At 42.2% G+C, this 18,479-nt stretch overlaps 1 protein-coding gene across 1 annotated transcript in view; it reads left to right on the top strand.

Annotated features, from left to right (window-relative positions):
* Positions 1–18,479, top strand: part of sh3pxd2aa (SH3 and PX domains 2Aa) — a 528,636-nt gene that overhangs the window by 96,295 nt on the left and 413,862 nt on the right. The window contains exon 3 of the mRNA XM_041210524.1: positions 14,702–14,777. Within this exon, the coding sequence (XP_041066458.1) occupies positions 14,702–14,777 (76 nt within the window). The remainder of the gene's footprint in view (positions 1–14,701; positions 14,778–18,479) is intronic.

The raw sequence follows: 18,479 nt of genomic DNA, 5'->3' as shown, positions 1-18,479 counted from the left end.
ACCCATCTCTCTAACTACAAGGGTTATAGGACCTCATTAAAAAAGTATATATACAAACAAACCCAAAAGACCTGACCTTTTAGTCACAAGTCTCTACAGGCTCACAGGCATCAAGGTTCATAAACAAAACACCATTTTGACCTTTCTCAACACATAAATATATATGACACATCTAATAGTCTCACTCTTTCTGCTGAAACTTATGTCACACTCATCACACACATTTTCTTTTAACTTTAGTGTCATATCTGCTTGTATTAGATGTTAGAGTGGACTTTATATATTTAGAGGTGCACGTCCGTGTCCATCCATGTTATGATGATCATTGACCAGAGCCCCAAGTGTTGGTAAGATTCAGTTAGGGACTAATAGTGTTTTGTTTAAAGTAGACAAAGTTCGGGATTCAAGACACAAGATTCCACAAGTTTTGAACAAACAAAAATAAACTTTACAAGGTCAGGAGAAAATGCAATTTACAATATCTAGCTTATACTCTAACATTCAAGGTTAAGATGGGGTGCATGTGAATTAACAGGCAAACTGTGGTCAAACACACCATACTGCACAATAAATGCCAAATGCAACCAAGACAGAGTTCATGGATTTCTCAACACCCAGGTGTCAGTAAACACCAAGTCAACCCATCTTGTTGAAACTCTGTCTCACTCATGAGGGATTTCCGTCTTCACCTTTGAAGATCTAACCTAGGAATTCTCTCCAAAAGCCACTCCAACTCAGGCACCCTCAACAATGGCTAACTTCACAGGATTTCAATCTCGTCTTGAGATTCTGTTCCCCTGGATTTCCAGTATGCACTCAAGAACCAACTCACAAGCATAACTTCAACTCCTAGGCTATGCCGAGCATAGTACTACTTTGCAAAAAGGGGTGCCTTCGCCCCAGTGTCACACAGCATAAAATCACCAACCTTCTGCTGCCTTCTTGGATTTTCAGGGCTCCTCCCCGAGCCCTCTTCATTTAAAGTCTGCCAGCTACAGCCCTTCTCTGATTGGAACCTCTTTCTCTACTCTCCTCCTTTTAAACTTAACTGGTACTTCTTCCTGTCCCCATCAGGGACCCTTCTTTTGGGACCTCACCCGGTCCCTTGCCTGGGACAGTTTTCTTCAATGGCGATCTGCTCCCGGCCACGTGGCTTGGGTTTTTTCCTCTATGCACAAGTGCCCTAGGCCCAAGAACATAAAAATGCAGATTTGCACACATGCAGCCCGCTCCTGGTCTGTGCATGTGTGAAAACCGGAGGTCTGTTGGGATTTCGAGTTCCCGACTCCTGCTCTCAGACTCAGTAAGTGTAGCTCTCATAACTTCCTCATACTACATTCCTCCTCTAACTTGCTCCGACTGCCTGGATTTTATATCCCTGCAGCACAACCTCTCCAGCCTTTTCTCACATTATACATCATATAATCTCGATTTATATGTAACTAGAAACACTTCAATCGAGATTAGTTTAACAGAGCACCAGAGCAGTCCATTAACTGTTTTCCCATGAATTCATTCTATATAAAAGTGAAAAGACTTCTCTCTCCTGCATTATTTCCCAAGAGATGGGTGTCTAAAACTATTTGCATTAATAAGCTGTGCAACCAGATCAGAGATTGGTTTGGTTTCCAATCCCATTGTTCTAACCATTGAGAAACTTTAGACATCAACTTAAATGGAAAACAAAAATGAAAGTACAGGGATTTTTAAAAAAAAATTATGGGACCTGTGCATCACTGACAAGTCCAGTATTTATTGCCTATCCCGAGCTGCTCTTAGAGAGCTGTTGAGAGTCAACCACATTGCTGTGGGTCTGGAGTCACACACAGGCTGGACTGGGTAAGGACGACAAGCTTCCTCCCTTAAAAGGATATTAGCTATTAGAACAAGATAAGTTTTCAGTGACAATCTGATAATTACATGATCACCAGAACTGATACTAACTTTTTACTTCTGGTCCCTATTCTGATACTGGGCTGTGGGAGTTGTTTTCTAATGAGCACCATTGGTTCTAATTTGGCTAAACTAGATACTGCTAGATACTGGGATTAGCCACAGATCTGTAAGCTTTTCAGTGATCTAAAAGGAAAATGAATGATGCACAGCTGGCACCTGCTCTGCACTAAAGAGACAATTTCCTGTTGTCTCGAAGGGCTGGGTAGGGCTTCAGCTATTCTCAACTGGCTTTAGTAACATTTCCATAACCTATTTATAGTAATTATAAAATATTAGCATCTGAATTACAGCAAGCATTGTGTTTTTAAGATGCTTTGGTTTTTAGAGGAAAGAATAGAATTTATTTTTTTAAAAAAAAAATTTATCATGAAAACCATAATGTACATTGTCTCGAAATAGAAGCAAAGAATTTGCATTTAGAGTCCTAGCTTCACTGATATCAAACGTTCCCCAATCAATACATTTGTGTCTTGAGTACCGTATGAGATTATGCATTGTTGTGTTAAATCAGCATTGTAAAGCATGCTTGCATTATTTGAGTAAGAGAGCTGGATGATGGCAACTTTTAATCCATTTGATCTAATCTATCCAAAACACCCATTTTCCCATTACAACATTTGTCCTGGTTGTGACCAGCCTTTCTGGTGACCCATTTCAGCTGACCATCACTTTTTCTTGCATACATCTATATGATCCCTTCAGGGATGAGGATATGAGGAAAGGGAATAGAGGATTATTGTGTTAGATGTAGATGAGGAAAGATGGGAGAAGGCTTGAATGGAACATAAATGCTGGCATGGACTGCGTGGGCCAAATGACCTGTTTCTGTGCTGTGTATCCTATGTAATGTCTGTTTCCATGGCTGAAGAGCCCTAGTTTGTACAGTTGTTACTCATATATTACCAATCTAACACTGAAGATTGAAGTGAGGCAACCTGGTAACAGAGGTTAGTATTGATGTCACACTGAGTTGCTTATCTCTGGAATGTTCTCTGAGAAGGTGTTGTGTATCTCAGTAGAATTGAAGAGTATGGGGGGTATAGATATACGGATCACTAAAAGTAACAATGCAGATTCTTAAGTCCATTTAAAAAAAACAAACACCATCGTTGGGGTTGATTTCTAGAGAAATAGAATTAAAAGCTAGAGAAGTTGTGTTAAACTTCTATATAACCATAAACAGATTTGGTCTTTATAATCTAGAAAGGATGTAGAGACACAGGATGAGGTGCAAGAAATTTACAATAGCTAAACTGAGAGGTTATACTATTGGGGAAGATTGAACAAGCTAGGACTCTTTAGAAAAGAGGAGGCTGAGTAGGGAGACCAGATAAGAGGTTTTTAACATTATGAAAGAGTTTGATAGATATGATACAGAGGTGATGTTTCTACTTGTGGGTGAGACCAGAACGAGGGTCCATATGTCTCACATAATTGCTAATAAATCCAGCAGAGAATGGTTAGAATGTGGAACCTGACCCCAGAATAGTTGAAACGAATAACATAAATGCATTTAAGAGGAAGCTAGATGGGCAAATTGGAGGAGATTGAAGTAAGAGAATACATTGATGGGGTTAGATGTAGAAGAGTGTGAGGAGACTCATGTGGAGCCTAAAGTTTGGCATGGAACCATTTTATCTGAATGCCTTGTTTCTGTGCTGTAAATGCTTTGTAATACAGGTACTTTGTAATTCCCCTAGATCAGTGGTGGGCATGGGCCGCATGTTCCAAGAGCGGCCCACAAGACATTTTGTTGACTGTTGCCCATGCAAGGTTGCCAGATTCTGCTGGTTTCCGTCTGTAGTTTTTTTCCAAGCTGTAGTACTGAAGTGACACGCATGCAGAATTAAGGTACATGAAGTGAGGGACAACATTGACTGTGAGAGTCGCATGCTCCCTCTGCATCCAATCAGAGCACTGCCATGGTTCAATTGGCATGTCCTGTAAATTTTTATTCATGGGTTCATGGTTAGTGCACTTGCCTGATTTCAATCTTGCTGCCCACTGAGATGAAGGAGGGCCACTCTTGCGGCCCACTCACTAGTTTGGGTTGCCCATCACTGCCCTAGATCCTTTCGTGCCTCTAACCCATTTAGTCTTTTACCTAAAGCATTATGTGACTCCCTTAATCGTCCTACCTAATTGAAACACTCCACACTTACTTATATTGAAATTGTTACAAGTATCTAGTTTATGGTCTGTATTAATATTTTAGAGATAATTTTTAGATCTGGGGAGGTTAAAACTTTTAACTATAGAAAATGGGATAAAACAACTGAAGCAGCTTGGAGGCTGGGGCCATGTTGACTTAAGGGGTTAACAGCTAGAAAGGTAAGAGCTGTAACACAGCCAGTGGGCTTATTTAGCTGGAGAAATTATAAAGGAGGGATAATTGACTTGGAGGTCAGTTTGAGGATAGACCAAAGCAGGCCATGTTGTTATGGAGATGAGTGGAGATTAAGAAGATTGTCTGGTTTCAATTTATCCATGTGTTTGCTGGGAAAGGAGGAAGAGGGAGAATGAAGAACTACAGACCTGTTAGTCTGATGCCAGTAGTAGGGAAAATGTAAGAATCTATTATAAAGGATGTGATAACTGAATATTTAGAGAAGAATGGTAAAATTGGTCAGAGTCAACATGGGTTTATGAAAAGGGAATCATGTTTGACAAACTTGTTGTATTTTTTTTTGATGGCTAGCAGAATAGATAGAAGGAGAACCTGGGGAAATGGTGTATTTAGATTTTCAGGATGCTTTTGATAAGTTCCCAAACTGGAGGTTAGTAAATAAAATTAAGGTGCATGGGATTGGGGGAAATATACTAGTGTAGATTGAGAACTGGTTAGCAGACAGGAAGCAGAGGGTAGGAATAAACAATCATTCTCAGAAAGGCAGGCTGTTACTAGCAAGGATCAGTGCTGGAGGCACAGCTGTTGACAATCTATATAAATGATTTTGATGTGGGGACCAATTGTAATATTTCCAAATTTGCTGTTGACACCAAACTGGGTTGGAATGAGAGTTGAGGAGGAGGATGGAAGGAAGCTTCAAGAGAATTTGGACAGGCTAACTGAATGGGCTAGAACATGGAAGATGGAATATAATGTGAATAAGTTATTCACTTTGGTAGAAAAACAGACAATATTTCGTAAATGGTGAGAGGTTGGGAAGTGTAAAGGGACCTGGGCATCCTTATTCATGACTCACTAAAAGCTAGCATGCAGGTGCAGCAAGCAATTAGGAAGGCAAATGGTATGTTGGCCTTCATCACAAGGGGGTCTGAATACAGCAGTAAAGATGTCTTGCTGTAGTTATATAGAGCCTTGGCGGGATCTCACCTGGAGTATTGTGCACAGTTTTGGTCTTTATCTAAGGAAGGATATATTTGCCATAGAGGGGGTGCAACAGAGTTTTACCAGATTAATCCATGGGATGGTGGGATTTTCATGCGGGAAGGGATTGAGGAGACTGTGTCTGCATGTCCTAGAGTTTTGAAGAATGAGGGGTGATCTAATTGAAACTTACAAAATTCTTACAGGGCATGATGTGTGACAGGGTGGATGTAGATGAGGTGTTTCCTCTAGCTAATGAGTCTAAAATCAGGGGACATAATCTCAGGATAAGGGATAGGCCATTTGAGTCTGAGATTAAGTGGATTTTTTCACTTGGAGGGTGAATCTTTGGAATTCTCTATCCTAAAGGGCTGTGGGAGTTCAAATCATTGAGCATGTTCAAGACAGAAATAGATAGGTTTATGGAGACTAATGGCATCAAGGGATATGAGGATAGTGCAAGAAAGTGGCATTGAGGTGGGTGATCATTGAATTGATTGAATGGCAAAGCAAGCTCAACAAGCCGAATGGCCGCCTCCTTTTCCTTTGTTCCTCTGAGAGTGAATGTTCAACATGGAAGAGGCTGGATGTTGATAAGGTGCTACTGTTGGCAGGCAAGCCCTGGGAGCCATTCAGTGCAGCTGAGGGTTGCTGTTTGGACCTTGCATGTTTTGCAACTCACGGAGAAACCCCTGGAGCTGTTTTGTGCAGTTAGGGCTCAGGAGAAGTTCTGAGGAGCTGAGAAGTTGGTGGAAAGTCACTGGTTCCATGCTGGAGAGGGTTAGAGCTCAGAAGAAATCCTGGGAGCCATTTATTGCTCGGTGTAGCCAGGAAACTGGACTTTGGAGAAACCAAGGAGCAGTGCCAGCTTAGTGAAGCTAGTGGTCTGTGAAAGAGCAGGAATTGTGCTTTTAATTAGAAGCTGGAGTGCACCTTTGTGAATCCTGTGGAACACTGTCTCAGGAGGAGAGATTGAACCACTGGACGTTGAGCAGTTGTTGAGGGAGTCTGGATTTTGAGGGAATTTGAAGGCTGGATCTTTGCAAATGAAGAGTTGAAATCCCTCTTGAGGGATACTGAGTTTTAATGACTCAGTGGTCATTGACATCTGGAAGGGTTGCTGAGAAATCATGGGATTTGTTTGGCTGCATCTGCCATTTTAATGTGCAGTGAAGTATGTTCGACCACAGTTTGCCAGTTAATTCATGTTTACCTTCGGTTTCCTGGAGAGTATAAGATTGATATTGTAAATTGTTTTACTTTTCCGACTTTGTATAGTAAGGTTTATTTTGCTTGTTTAAAACCGTGGAATCTTGCGGCTTTATTCTCCTGGTGTGTAACTGGGATTCCAAACTTTCTACTTTAAACAAAAAGTTACTTGTCTCTAATGGGTAGTAACAAAGTTCATTTTCCAAATAGATGCTCAGTCAAGGTCATTGGATAAGTTAAAATTCTTTATATCACAATGATTGATATAAATATATAAAGCTGGAACTAGTGGGGTGCCACAGGGTTCAGTCCTTGGGCCCCAACTATTTACAATCTATATTAATGACTTGGATTCGTGGATGGAAAGTACTGTAGCTAAATTTGCAGATGACACCAAAATAGGTGGGAAAGTAAGTTGCAATGAAAAAATAAATTTACAAATGGATACGGACAGGTTAGGTGAATGGGCCAAAATTTGGCAGATGGAGTTTAACGTGGATAAGTGTGAAGTTATCCATTTTGGTCGGAAGAATAAAAAGGCAACTTATTATTTAAATGGAGAGAAACTTCAGAATGCTTCAGTGCAGAGGGATCTGGGTGTCCTTGTGCGTGAATTGCTGAAAACTAGTATGCAAGTACAGGAGATAATAAGGAAGGCAAATGGAATTTTGGCATTTATTGCTAAAGGAACAGTATAAAAATAAGGAACTGTACAAGGCATTGGTGAGACCTAATCTGGAGTACTACGCACAGTTTTGGTCCCCTTACTTGAGGAAGGATATAGTTGCATTGGAGGCGGTTCACTAGATTGATTCCAGAGATGCGGGGCTTTCCCTATGAGGAGAGATTGAACAATTTAGGCCTATACTCACTAAAGTTTAGAAGGATGAGAGGAGATCTAATTGAGGTATATAAGATGCTAAAGGGGATAGATACAGTAGTTGTGGAGCGGATGTTTCCCCTTCTGGGGCATTCTAGAATGAGGGGCCATAGTTTTAGGCTAAGGGGTGGTAGATTTAAATCAGATGAGGAGGAATTACTTTTCTCAAAGGGTTGTGAATCTGTGGAATTCACTACCTCAGAGTGCAGTGGATGCCGGGACGCTGAATAAATTTAAGGGGGAGATAGACAGATTTTTAATTAGTAAGGAGTTGAAAGGTTATGGGGAGAGGGCGGGAAATTGGAGTTGAGGCCGAAATGAGATCAGCCATGATCGTGTTGAATGGTGGGGCAGGCTCGAGAGCCTGAATTGCCTACTCCTGCTCCTAGTTCTTATGTTCTTATGATTGAATCATGTTCTGTGATTTTGGTTTGTTTCTCTGTAAAGAGTGAAATCCAGTGACCTCACGTATAATATACAAAAAGAAGCATTTCATTGTAACTCAGCACATATCGTTGCCAAGTTTGGCTTATGGACTCTGTGACAAAGGAGTTAATTTATAGGGGAGTAGACAGTTTGACTAAAAACTGAGACTGAAGCTGGACAGAGAGAAGATGACAGAAGACGACACAGTCCAAAACATAATTTTAAACCTCATAATTGTCACAATGTAGTATAAAATAGTTTTGACGTTTTTAAACATTTTGAGTTAAGCTTCCAGGATCCAGGTGTTCAGCTGTGGAGAGTTGAAGAAATAGAAATGTAGGAAATGGGAGCAGGAGTAGGTTACTTGGCCTTTCAAGTCTGCTCCACCATTCAACATGATCATGGCTGATCCTCTAGCACAACACCATACTCCTACGCTCCCCACATACCCTTGACGCCTTTCGAGACCAGAAATTTCTTTCCTCCTTGAGTATATTCGGTGACTTCACCTCCACAGCCTTCTGTGGTAGAGAATTCCACAGGCTCACCACCCTCTGAGTAAAGACATTTCTCCTCATCTCAGTTGTAAATGGTCTACCCTGTATCTTGAGACTGAGTCCTTGTTCTAGACCCCCTAGACAGAGGAAATATCATCCCTGCATCCAAGAGATCTCTTCTCATTCTCCGAAACTCCACCGAATACAGGCCTAGTTGGTTTCTCATATGACAATCCTGCCATCCCAGGAATCAGTCTGGTGAACCTTCACTGCACTCCCTCTTTGGAAAGTATATCCTTTTTTAGGCAGGGAGACCAAAACTGCACATAATACTCCAGTTGTGGTCTCACCAAGGCCCTGTACAGCAGAAAGACATCCTTGCTCTTGTACTCAAGTCCTTGCAATGAAGGCCAACGTACCATTTGCCTTCTTAACTGCTTGCTGCACCTGCATGCTTGCTTTCAGTAATTAGTGTACAAGGACACCCAAGTCCCTTTGTACATCAGCATTTCCCAACCTATTTAAGTAATACTCTGCCATTATGTTTTTCCTATTGAAGTGGATAACTTCACACTTATCTACTTTATACTGCACTTGCCATGTATTTGCCCACTCACTCAGTCTAAATTGCCTTGAAGCCTCTTAACACCTTCCTCATCGCTCACATTCCTACCAAGTTTTGTATCGTCAGCAAACTTGGAAATATTACATTTTGTTCCCTCCTCCAAATCATTGATATATATTGCGAATAGTTGGGGCCCAAGCACTGATCCCTGCAGTAACCCACTAGTTACCGCCTGCCACTCTGAGACTCCCATTTATTCCTACTCTGTTTCCTGTCTGCTAACCAATTCTCAATTCATGCCAATATATTACCCCCAATCCCATGTATTTTAATTTTACACACTAACCTCTTCACGGAATCACAGAACTTTAACAGCACAGAAGAAGGCCATTTGGCCCATCGTGTCTGTGCTGGCTTGCCAAATGAGCCATTGCCCTGCCTTTTCACTGTACCCCTGCATATTATTTCTATTCAAATAATCATCTAATGCCCTCTTGAATGCCTCGATTGAACCTGCCCCACCCACACTTCCAGCAGTGCATTCCAGACCCTAACTACTTGTTGTGTGAAAGTTTTTTTTCTCATGTCACATTTGCTTTGTTTATAAATCACTTTAAATCTGTGCCCTCTCTTTCTTGATCTTTTTACGAGCAGGAACAGCTTCTCTCTTACCTACTCAATCCAGCCTCCTCATGATTTTAAACATCTCTATCAAATCTCCTCTTAGCTGCCTTCTCTCCAAGGAAATTTGTAACTGAAGTTCCTCATTCCTGGAACCATTCTTGTAAACCTCTTCTGCACTTTCTCCAATGTGTTCACATCCTTCCTGTAATGTGATGCCCAGAACTCTGTACGCTACTCCAGCTGAGGTCTAACGAGTGTCTCATATAAATCCAGCATAACCTCCTTGCTCTTGTACTCTATGCCCCGATTAATAAAGCCCAGGATACTATCAGTGGTGCTTGTTAGCACCACTACTGACGGAGCTGGCTGACATAGCTGTTAGACTGGGTCTGTGGCAGGTGGTGAGGGAACCAACAAGAGAGAAAAACATACTTGACCTCATCCTCACCAACCTGCCTGCTGTAGATGCATCTGTCCATGACAGCAGCGGTAGGAGTGACCATCAGAGTCATTGAGGAGATGAAGTCCCGCCTTCAAAATGAGGATACCCTCCATTGTGTTGGGTGGCACTACCACTGTGCTAAATGGGATAGATTTCGAACAGATCTGGCAACTCAAGACTAGGCATCCATGAGGCGCTGTTGGCCATCAGCAGCAGCAGATTTGTACTCAAACACAATCTGTAACCTCTTGGCCTGGCATATGCTCCACTCTACCATTACCATCAAGCCAGGGGATCAACCCTGGTTCAATGAAGAGTGCTGGAGGGCATGCCTGGAGCAGCAACAGGCATACCTAAAAATGAGGTGTCAACCTGGTGAAGCTATAGCACAGGACTACTTGCATGCCAAACAGCATAAGCAGCAAGTGATAGACAAAGCTAAGTAATCCCACAACCAACAGATCAAATCTAAGCTCTGCAGTCCTGCCACATCCAGTTGTGAATGGTGGTGGACAATTAACCAACTTACTGGAGGAGGAGGAGGCTCCACGACTATCCCCATCCTCAATGATGGAGGAGTCCAGCACAGCAATGCAAAAGATAAGGGTGAAGCATTTGCAACAATCTTCAGCCAGAAGTACTGAGTGGATGATCCATCCAGCATCACAGATGCCAGTCTTCAGCCAACTTAATTCACTCCACGTGACATCAAGAAACAGCTGAAGGCACTGGATACTGCAAAGGCTATGGGCCCTGACAATATTCTGACAATAGTACTGAAGATTTGTGCTCCAGAACTTGCCGCGCCCCTAGCCAAGCTGTTTCAGTACAGTGGCATCTACCTGGCTATGTGGAAAATTGACCAGGTATGTCCTGTACGCAAAAAGCAGGACAAATTCAACCCAGCCAATTACCGCCGCATCATTCTACTCTCCATCAGTAAAGTAATGAAAGGGATCATCAACAGTGCTATCAAGCGGCACTTGCTTAGCAATAACCTGCTCACTGATGCCCAGTTTGGGTTCCCCCAGGGCCATTCAGCTCCTGATCTCATTACAGCCTTGTTCCAAACATGGACAAAAGAGCTGAACTCCCAAGGTGAAGTGAGAGTGACTGCCCTTGACATCCAAGGCAGCATTTGACCGAGTGTGGCATCAAGGAGCCCTAGCAAAACTAAAGTCAATGGGAATCGGGGGAGAAAACTCTGAGTCACACCCAGCGCAAAGGAAGATGGTTGTGGTTGTTTGAGGTCAGTCATCTCAGCTCCACGACATCACTGCAGGAGTTCCTCAGGGTGGTGTCCTAGGTTCAGCCATCTTCAGCTGCTTCATCAATGACCTTCCTTCCATCATAAGGTCAGAAGTGGGGATGTTTACTGATGATTGCATAATGTTCAGTACCATTCGCGACTCCTCAGATACTGAAGCAGTCCATGTCCAAATGCAGCAAGACCTGGACAATATCCAGGCTTGGGCTGACAAGCGGAAAGTAACATTTGCGCCACACAAGTTTCATGCAATGACCATCTCCAACAAGAGAGAATCCAACTATCACCCCTTGATGGTCAAAGGCATTACCATCACTGAATCCCCCACTATCAACATCCTGGAGGTTACCATTGACCAGAAACTGAACTGGACTAGCCATATAAATACTGTGGCTACAAGAGCAGGTCAGAGGCTAGGAATGATACGACGAATAACTCACCTCCTAACTCCTCAAAGCCTGTCCACCATCTACAATGCACAAGTCAGGAGTGTGATGGCATACTCCCAACTTGCTTGGGTGAGTGCAGCTCCTACAACATTGAAGAAGCTGGACACAGAGCAATCCAGTTGATTGGCATCACATCTACAAACATTCACTCTATCCACCACCAATGCACAGTAGTAGCAGTGTGTACCATGTACACGATGCACTGCAGGAATTCACCAAGGCTCCTTAGGCAGCACCTTCTAAACCTACGACCACTACCACCTAGAGGGACAAGGGCAGCAGATAGATGGGAACACCACCATCTGGAAATTCCCCTCCAAGTCACTCACCATCCTGACTTGGAAATATAGCGCCATTCCTTCAGTGTCGCTGGGTCAAAATCCTGTAACTCTCTTCCTAACAGCAGTATGGGTGTACTACACCACATGGACTGCAGTGGTCCAAGAAAGCAACTCACCACCACCTTCTCAAGGGCAACTAGGGATGGGCAATAAATGCTGGCCCAGCCAGTGAAGCCCACATCCCGTGAATGAATAAAAAAAATGTTTTATTAATTGCCCTCTCCCCCTGTCCTGCCATCTTCAATGATCTGTGCACACATACACCCAGGTCTTCCTGTTCCTGCACCCCCTTCAAAATTTCACCCCTTATTTTATGTTGTCTGCCCATGTTCTTCCTCCCAAAAGGCATCACCTCACACTTCTCCGCATTGAACTTCATCTGCCACCTATCTGCTCACTCCACCAACTTGTCTATTTCCTTTTGAAGTTCTGCACTCTCCTCCTCGCAGTTTACAGTACTCAAGCTTTGTTACATCCTCCTATGTGGAACTTTATCAAAAGCTTTCTGAAAATCAAAATACACCACATCTACTGGTTCTCTTATCTATCCTGCTAGTTTAGTTGTGTCCTCAAAAAGATCCAGTTGGTTTGTCAAGCATGATTTTCCTCTAATAAAACAATTATTATTATTTTTAAAATTTATTTTTGTTTTATTCTTTGTTTTATCCCCTGTTTTTAGCCTTTTCAATCTTATTTCCCACCACCGTCATCCCCCCCACCTGTCCCCTGCAAGGGCCATCTGACACTTTCCAGAGCGCTTACCCTGGTCCGGCCATGATCACATTCTGCTTTCCACTCTTAATGTCACCATTAGCACTTCTTTCAGCCAGAACCACCACTATTAACAATGCTTTGGCCTTTTGTTTATGACATCTTTCGCAATCTCTCCTTTGCTTTCACCAATCTTTGACCTTCTACCCAGCTTTACCTGTTCCTCCCCCCTTAAGCAGTATATATTTCACCACATTTCTACTTCCCTTCAGCTCTGAAGAAGATTCATATGGACTTGAAACATTAACTCTCCATAGATGCTGTCAGACCTCCTGAGTTTTTCCAGCACTTCTTGCTTTTGTTTCAGATTTCCAGCATCTGCAGTGTTTTGCTTTTAATTAAGAAGGCGAATAGAATGCTATTGTTTATTACGAGACAGATCGAGCATAAAAGTAAGGGTGTTATGCTTCAGTTATACAGGGCACTGGTGAGACTGCACCCTGAATACTATAGGCAGTTTTGGTCTCCTTATTTAAGCAAGGATGTAAATGCATTGGAGGCGGTTCAAAGGAGGTTTACTAGATTGATACCTGGAATGAGCGGGTTGTCTTATGAGGAAGAAGGGTTGGACAGACTGGGCTTGTTTCCATTGGAGCTAAGAAGAGCGAAGTGGTGATTTGATTGAAGAATACAAGACCCTGAATAGCCTTGACATGGTAGATGTCGAAAGGATGTTTCCTCTTGTGGGTGAGTCCAGAAAAAGGGAGCACTGTTTTAAAATTAGGGGGCACCCTTTTAGGACAGAGATGAGGAGAATTTTTTTTCTCTGAGGGTTGTGCGACTTTGGAATTCTCTGCCTCAGAAGGTGGTGGAGGCAGTGTCACTGACTATTTTTAAGGCACAGGTAGATAGGTTCTTGTTAGACAAGGGAATCAACAGTTATCGGGATTAGATGAGAATGTGGAAATTGAAACACAAGAAGGTCAGCCATGATCTTATTGAATGGCGGAGCAGGCTCAAGGGGCCGAATGGTCTACTGTTCCTATTTTTTATGTTCCTTCCACTGGGCATTGTCAGTGCCTTCCCATTCTGGACAGAAAGTTTATGTATAGAATGACTAGCTTACATTTATGTAATGCTTGAACAGAAAAAGTGCCAAGGCCCTTTACACAGCAAGGAGAAATGGATACTGAGCTATAATGGGAGAATTAGAAAAATTATTTGAAGCTTGATCAAAATAGAGTATTTTGGAAAAAAATTGCATCCTTAGGAAAGAGGTGTAGAATTGAGTGCCAGGGAGTAGGCCAAGACCACTGAAGTTCTGCTATCAATAATGGGGCAAAGTGAAGATGAGATGCGGAAGACTGAAAGTGCGGTTGGGATACCAAGTTGGAAGATGTTCCAGAATTCGGGTGAGCTGAAGACGATAAAGGGAATTTGAAGATTAAGACAAGGATTTTAAATTCAGTTATGTTGGGTACCCAAGACAAATGTAACAGAACAAGGATAGAGACTTTGGGACAGGGCCTGAAGAGCTGAATTTTGGCCAAGCTGGAATTTATGGAGGATGGGAGGCCAGAAGGAGGGCACAAGAGAAATCTAAGCTAGAGATGACAAAAACTTCAGAATTTTGGTGATGGCGGCCTGAGATAGGAGCATGATCCAGTTGGAAACCCCAGGGCTTTTCCACTAAATAGCTGAGGCAGAATTTGTTTCTTTTTAAGGGAAATTGGATAAATATTTGTAGCAGGAGAAGATGCACGGCTGTGGGGAAAGAGAGATTAGTTTTAGATTGTACCTGTGCAGGATCTTTGGAGCAATCAGCTGAGTGATCTGTGTTGTAGATTTCTGATTCAGTGGCTCAATAAATTGCTCTCCAGGAATAATTCTGATGTTATTATGTTGAATGTATTGCAATACTATACTAAGTGTGGGTTTTAATAGTGCTTTATTTATCGATGTGTAACAAACATTCTGTGCTCTTACCTGTTTTCTTTTTCCAGATGCAGCTGCTGGACAAGTTTCCTGTTGAAGGAGGGCAGAAGGATCCTAAATTGCGCTGCATCCCTTTCTTGCCTGGTGAGGAGCAGCTTAGTAATCCATCTATTGCTCTCTGCAACTTTAAATCTTAGTGCTGTTTGGAGATCTGTTCAGTGCAGCCTATGGCATAACTGGCCCAGTGCTGTCTGCAGCTAAATTACATAGAATTACAAAGAGTATACAGCATAGAAGCAGGCCATTTGGCCAAACTGGTTCATGCTGGTGTTTATGCTTTTGTAACATGCTTATGCCCCCAGTCTTCCTCAGCCAACCTATAGAACTCAAATAGCCTATTCACTTGCAATGAGTCTAATCCTTTCATTATTTTAAGGACATAACGAACTAGTAATAGGCCACTTGGCCCTTCAAGCCTGCTCTGCCATTCAGTGAGATCATGGCTGATCTGATTGTAACCTCCCGCCTACCCCCATAACCTTTCACCCCCTTGTTAATCAAGAATCTATCTAGCTCTGTCTAAAAAATATTCGGAGTCTCTGCTTCCATTGCCTTTTCAGGAAGAGGGTTCCAAAGACTCACGGCCCTCTGAGAAAAAAATTCTCCTCATCTGTCTTAAGCAATGCCTTATTTTTAAAAAACCCCTAGTTCTAGATATCCCGACAAAAGGGAAGATCCGCTTCACATCCACCCTGTCAAGACTCCTCAGGATCTTAACAGTTTCAATTAAGTCACTTCTTATTCTTCTGAACTCCTGTGGAAATCAGCCTAACCTGTCTAGCCTTTCCTCATTGGACAATCCACCCATTCCTGATATTAGTCTAGTAAACCTCTAACACGTTTGCATTCTTCCCTAAATAAGGAGAGCAATGCTGAACACAGTACTCCAGATGTGGTCTCACCAGTGCCCTGTACAACTGAAGCATAACCTACCTATTTTTGTATTCAATTCCCTTTGTTATAAACAATAACATTCTATTAGCTTTCCTAATTACTTGCTGTACCTGTATACTAAACTTTTGTGATTCATACACTAGGACATCCAGATCCCTCTAAATCTCAACTAGGTAACCTCTTGCCATTTAGATAATGTGCTTTTTTATTCTCCTGCCAAAATGGACAATTTCACATTTGTCTACATTTATACTCCATTTGCCAGTTATTTGCCCACTCACGTAACCTATCTATGTCACTTTGTAGCCTCCTTACTTGTTCCTCACAATTTACTTTCCTACCTATCTTCCTGTCGTCAGCAAATTTAGCAACATACCATCTGTCTGTCCCTTCATCCAAGTCATTTATATAAATTGTAAAAAGTTGAGGCCCCAGCACTGATCCCTGTGACACACCACTCGTTACATCCCGCCAACCAGAAAAAGACCCATTTATGGCTACCCTTTTTTCAGTTAGCGGGCCATCTTCTATCCATGTCAATATATTACCCCCTACACCATAAGGTTTTCTTTTCTGCAACAACCTTTGGTGTGGCACCTTATCAAAAGGCTTCTGGAAATCTAAGTACAGTACATCCACTGGTTCCCCTTTATCCACAGCACATGTAACTCCAATAAATTGGTTAAACATCAATCATGTCTCCTTGAATGGTGGAGATGGATATTGTTAGTGTACATGTGAGAAAGCTGAACCCATGACTGTGGATCTTATTGCCAAGGGGAAGCATGCAGAGGAAGGGGCCAATGATTGGACTTTGTGGAACTCTAGGAGTCATGGTGTAGGTGTAAGAAGAAAAGCCATTGCTGAAAATTCTCTGGCTACAATTGGATAAGTAAGAGTGAAACTAAATGAGGGTGATCTTGCTGAGGTGGACAACGGAAGAGCAATATTGAGAGAGGCTGTTGACTGTGTTAAAGGCTGCAGGGAGGATGATGAATGATCTTACTCCACAGTAGTAAAGAATGTCAGTTGTGACCTTGGTGTTGTGGCAAGGAATGAAACCTTATTAGGGAATTTCACATGCAGTTGTAGGAAAGATGGGCACAGATTTGAGTAGGGACAAGAAGTTCAAGACCTTTGGAGAGAAAAAAGGAAATTGTAGGTGGGGCAGTGAAGGGTAGATTTTTCTTTGAATGTTTTTTGAACTTTTTGAAAGCAACATGAGGGACCCATTGACAATGTCAACTAGAATGGGGGCCAGGAGGGCATGGTCAGCAGTTCAGCAGGACTGGGATTAAGGGAGCAGGAAATGGGCCTCCTGAATTAGATGAGTTCAGAGTGGTTATGAGGGAAGCTGAGAAAGAAATTTGACAAAGACCTGTGTTCACGGCTTGGAAGCAGAGGGCTGGATGGTGGGAAGGGGAAAGCATGGAAACAAATGGGGCAACTATAGGGATAGTTTCAGAAGTTCATGTGCTACAGTCAAAGGTTATTGGAGGTATGGTTGGAGATGGCACGGGAGGGAGATTTATGGAGACATTTGATAGGGAAGAAAGTAAGTTGGAGGTTATCTTTGCTTTCTTGGGTGATGCTGGAGTAGCTGATAAACCTGATTTTTGAATGTGACGTGTGTGTTTGTGTGGTATCTGGTGAAAAAAAACATAAGTTGTTATTGTGAAACTGTTGTGTGTAAGTGTGAATGGTGTGACTGACTGAAACTAGTAATAAATGACTGTATAAAGGAACAGTTAATTACAATACTTATAAGCTCTTCCCTCGTGCAGTGTCGTATTTATTTTTATGTAACCACAGTGCAGGGTACAGCAGGAATTCCAACAACCACTATAGTCTGCGGACTCCACCTTTATTTAATTAAGGGTTGTCACGAATGCTAAATGGCATGGTAATTGTGGTGGTTTCTGTTCCATCATTCAGGTCCACTTGTCAAGTTTAGATTGTTCACCCTTCTTTTCCTCTTCTACTCCCACTCCTTCACTAATTTATAAGATTATGGCTGGAAAAAAGAGAGATGCTTTTGAAGTTTTTTTGTTTTTTACTCATCAGGACAAACTCAAAAATGCTAAATTTCAAAGGGAGCAACAATTTGTACTGCACTGTGGTTGGCAAGTCAACTTTGGTTGAGCTGTTGTCATAGATCATGCACCAAGGATCTGTTGTCCCACAAGCTTTTGTTTAATTCAAAAAAAGAACAAAGCCTGGACATATTTCTGTTGCCTACAGACAATAGGTTCCTCTGTATGAATATGTATAACTTCTAGCAAGTGTAAGTGAGCCATTCTGTGAGCCAAACTGAATCTTAAATTGGTTGTTAATGTAATATTTATCACATTCAGGATTGTTCAGCAAGTATTGTCTAATTGTGGAATCAGACTGAGTGTGAGACATTATGTTTTGAGCTTTTCAAGCACAGGTTGGTCGAGTATGTTGAATACTCTACCTATAGTGGACAGCTGAAAAGGCGGGCTGTTTGATACGATCTGCCAGTCATTGGGATATACAGCCTATGTACCTGGCATTACACAGATACTGAAATAGGATACATCGGATCTATCCTGCGGGCTAATGGCTACCCTGATAGATCATTGCTCACTGTGTATTGCTCATACTCACGAATGGGCCTAAGGCCATCACTTTTGGACCTGAAAAGTGCCCAGTCTACCTCAAATTACCGTAGAAGGATAAGGTATCTCAAAAATTTGAGTGACAGGGGAAGCTAGCCATTTCAAGTGTTGCTTTGCAATAGCAGCACAAGACATTTTCCACTAACAGGATGCTGCAAACTAAAAAGACCTTCTGCCTACCACTCAGATGAGTAATGTGGTATATGAATTTCAGTGCCAGAGCAATATCAGCTACATAGCTCCCAACAAC

Source organism: Carcharodon carcharias, chromosome 17, assembly GCF_017639515.1.
Source record: "Carcharodon carcharias isolate sCarCar2 chromosome 17, sCarCar2.pri, whole genome shotgun sequence".
NCBI lineage: Eukaryota > Metazoa > Chordata > Chondrichthyes > Lamniformes > Lamnidae > Carcharodon > Carcharodon carcharias.
Note: the sequence above shows the minus strand (reverse complement) of the source record. Positions and strands in the feature narration are given on the sequence as shown.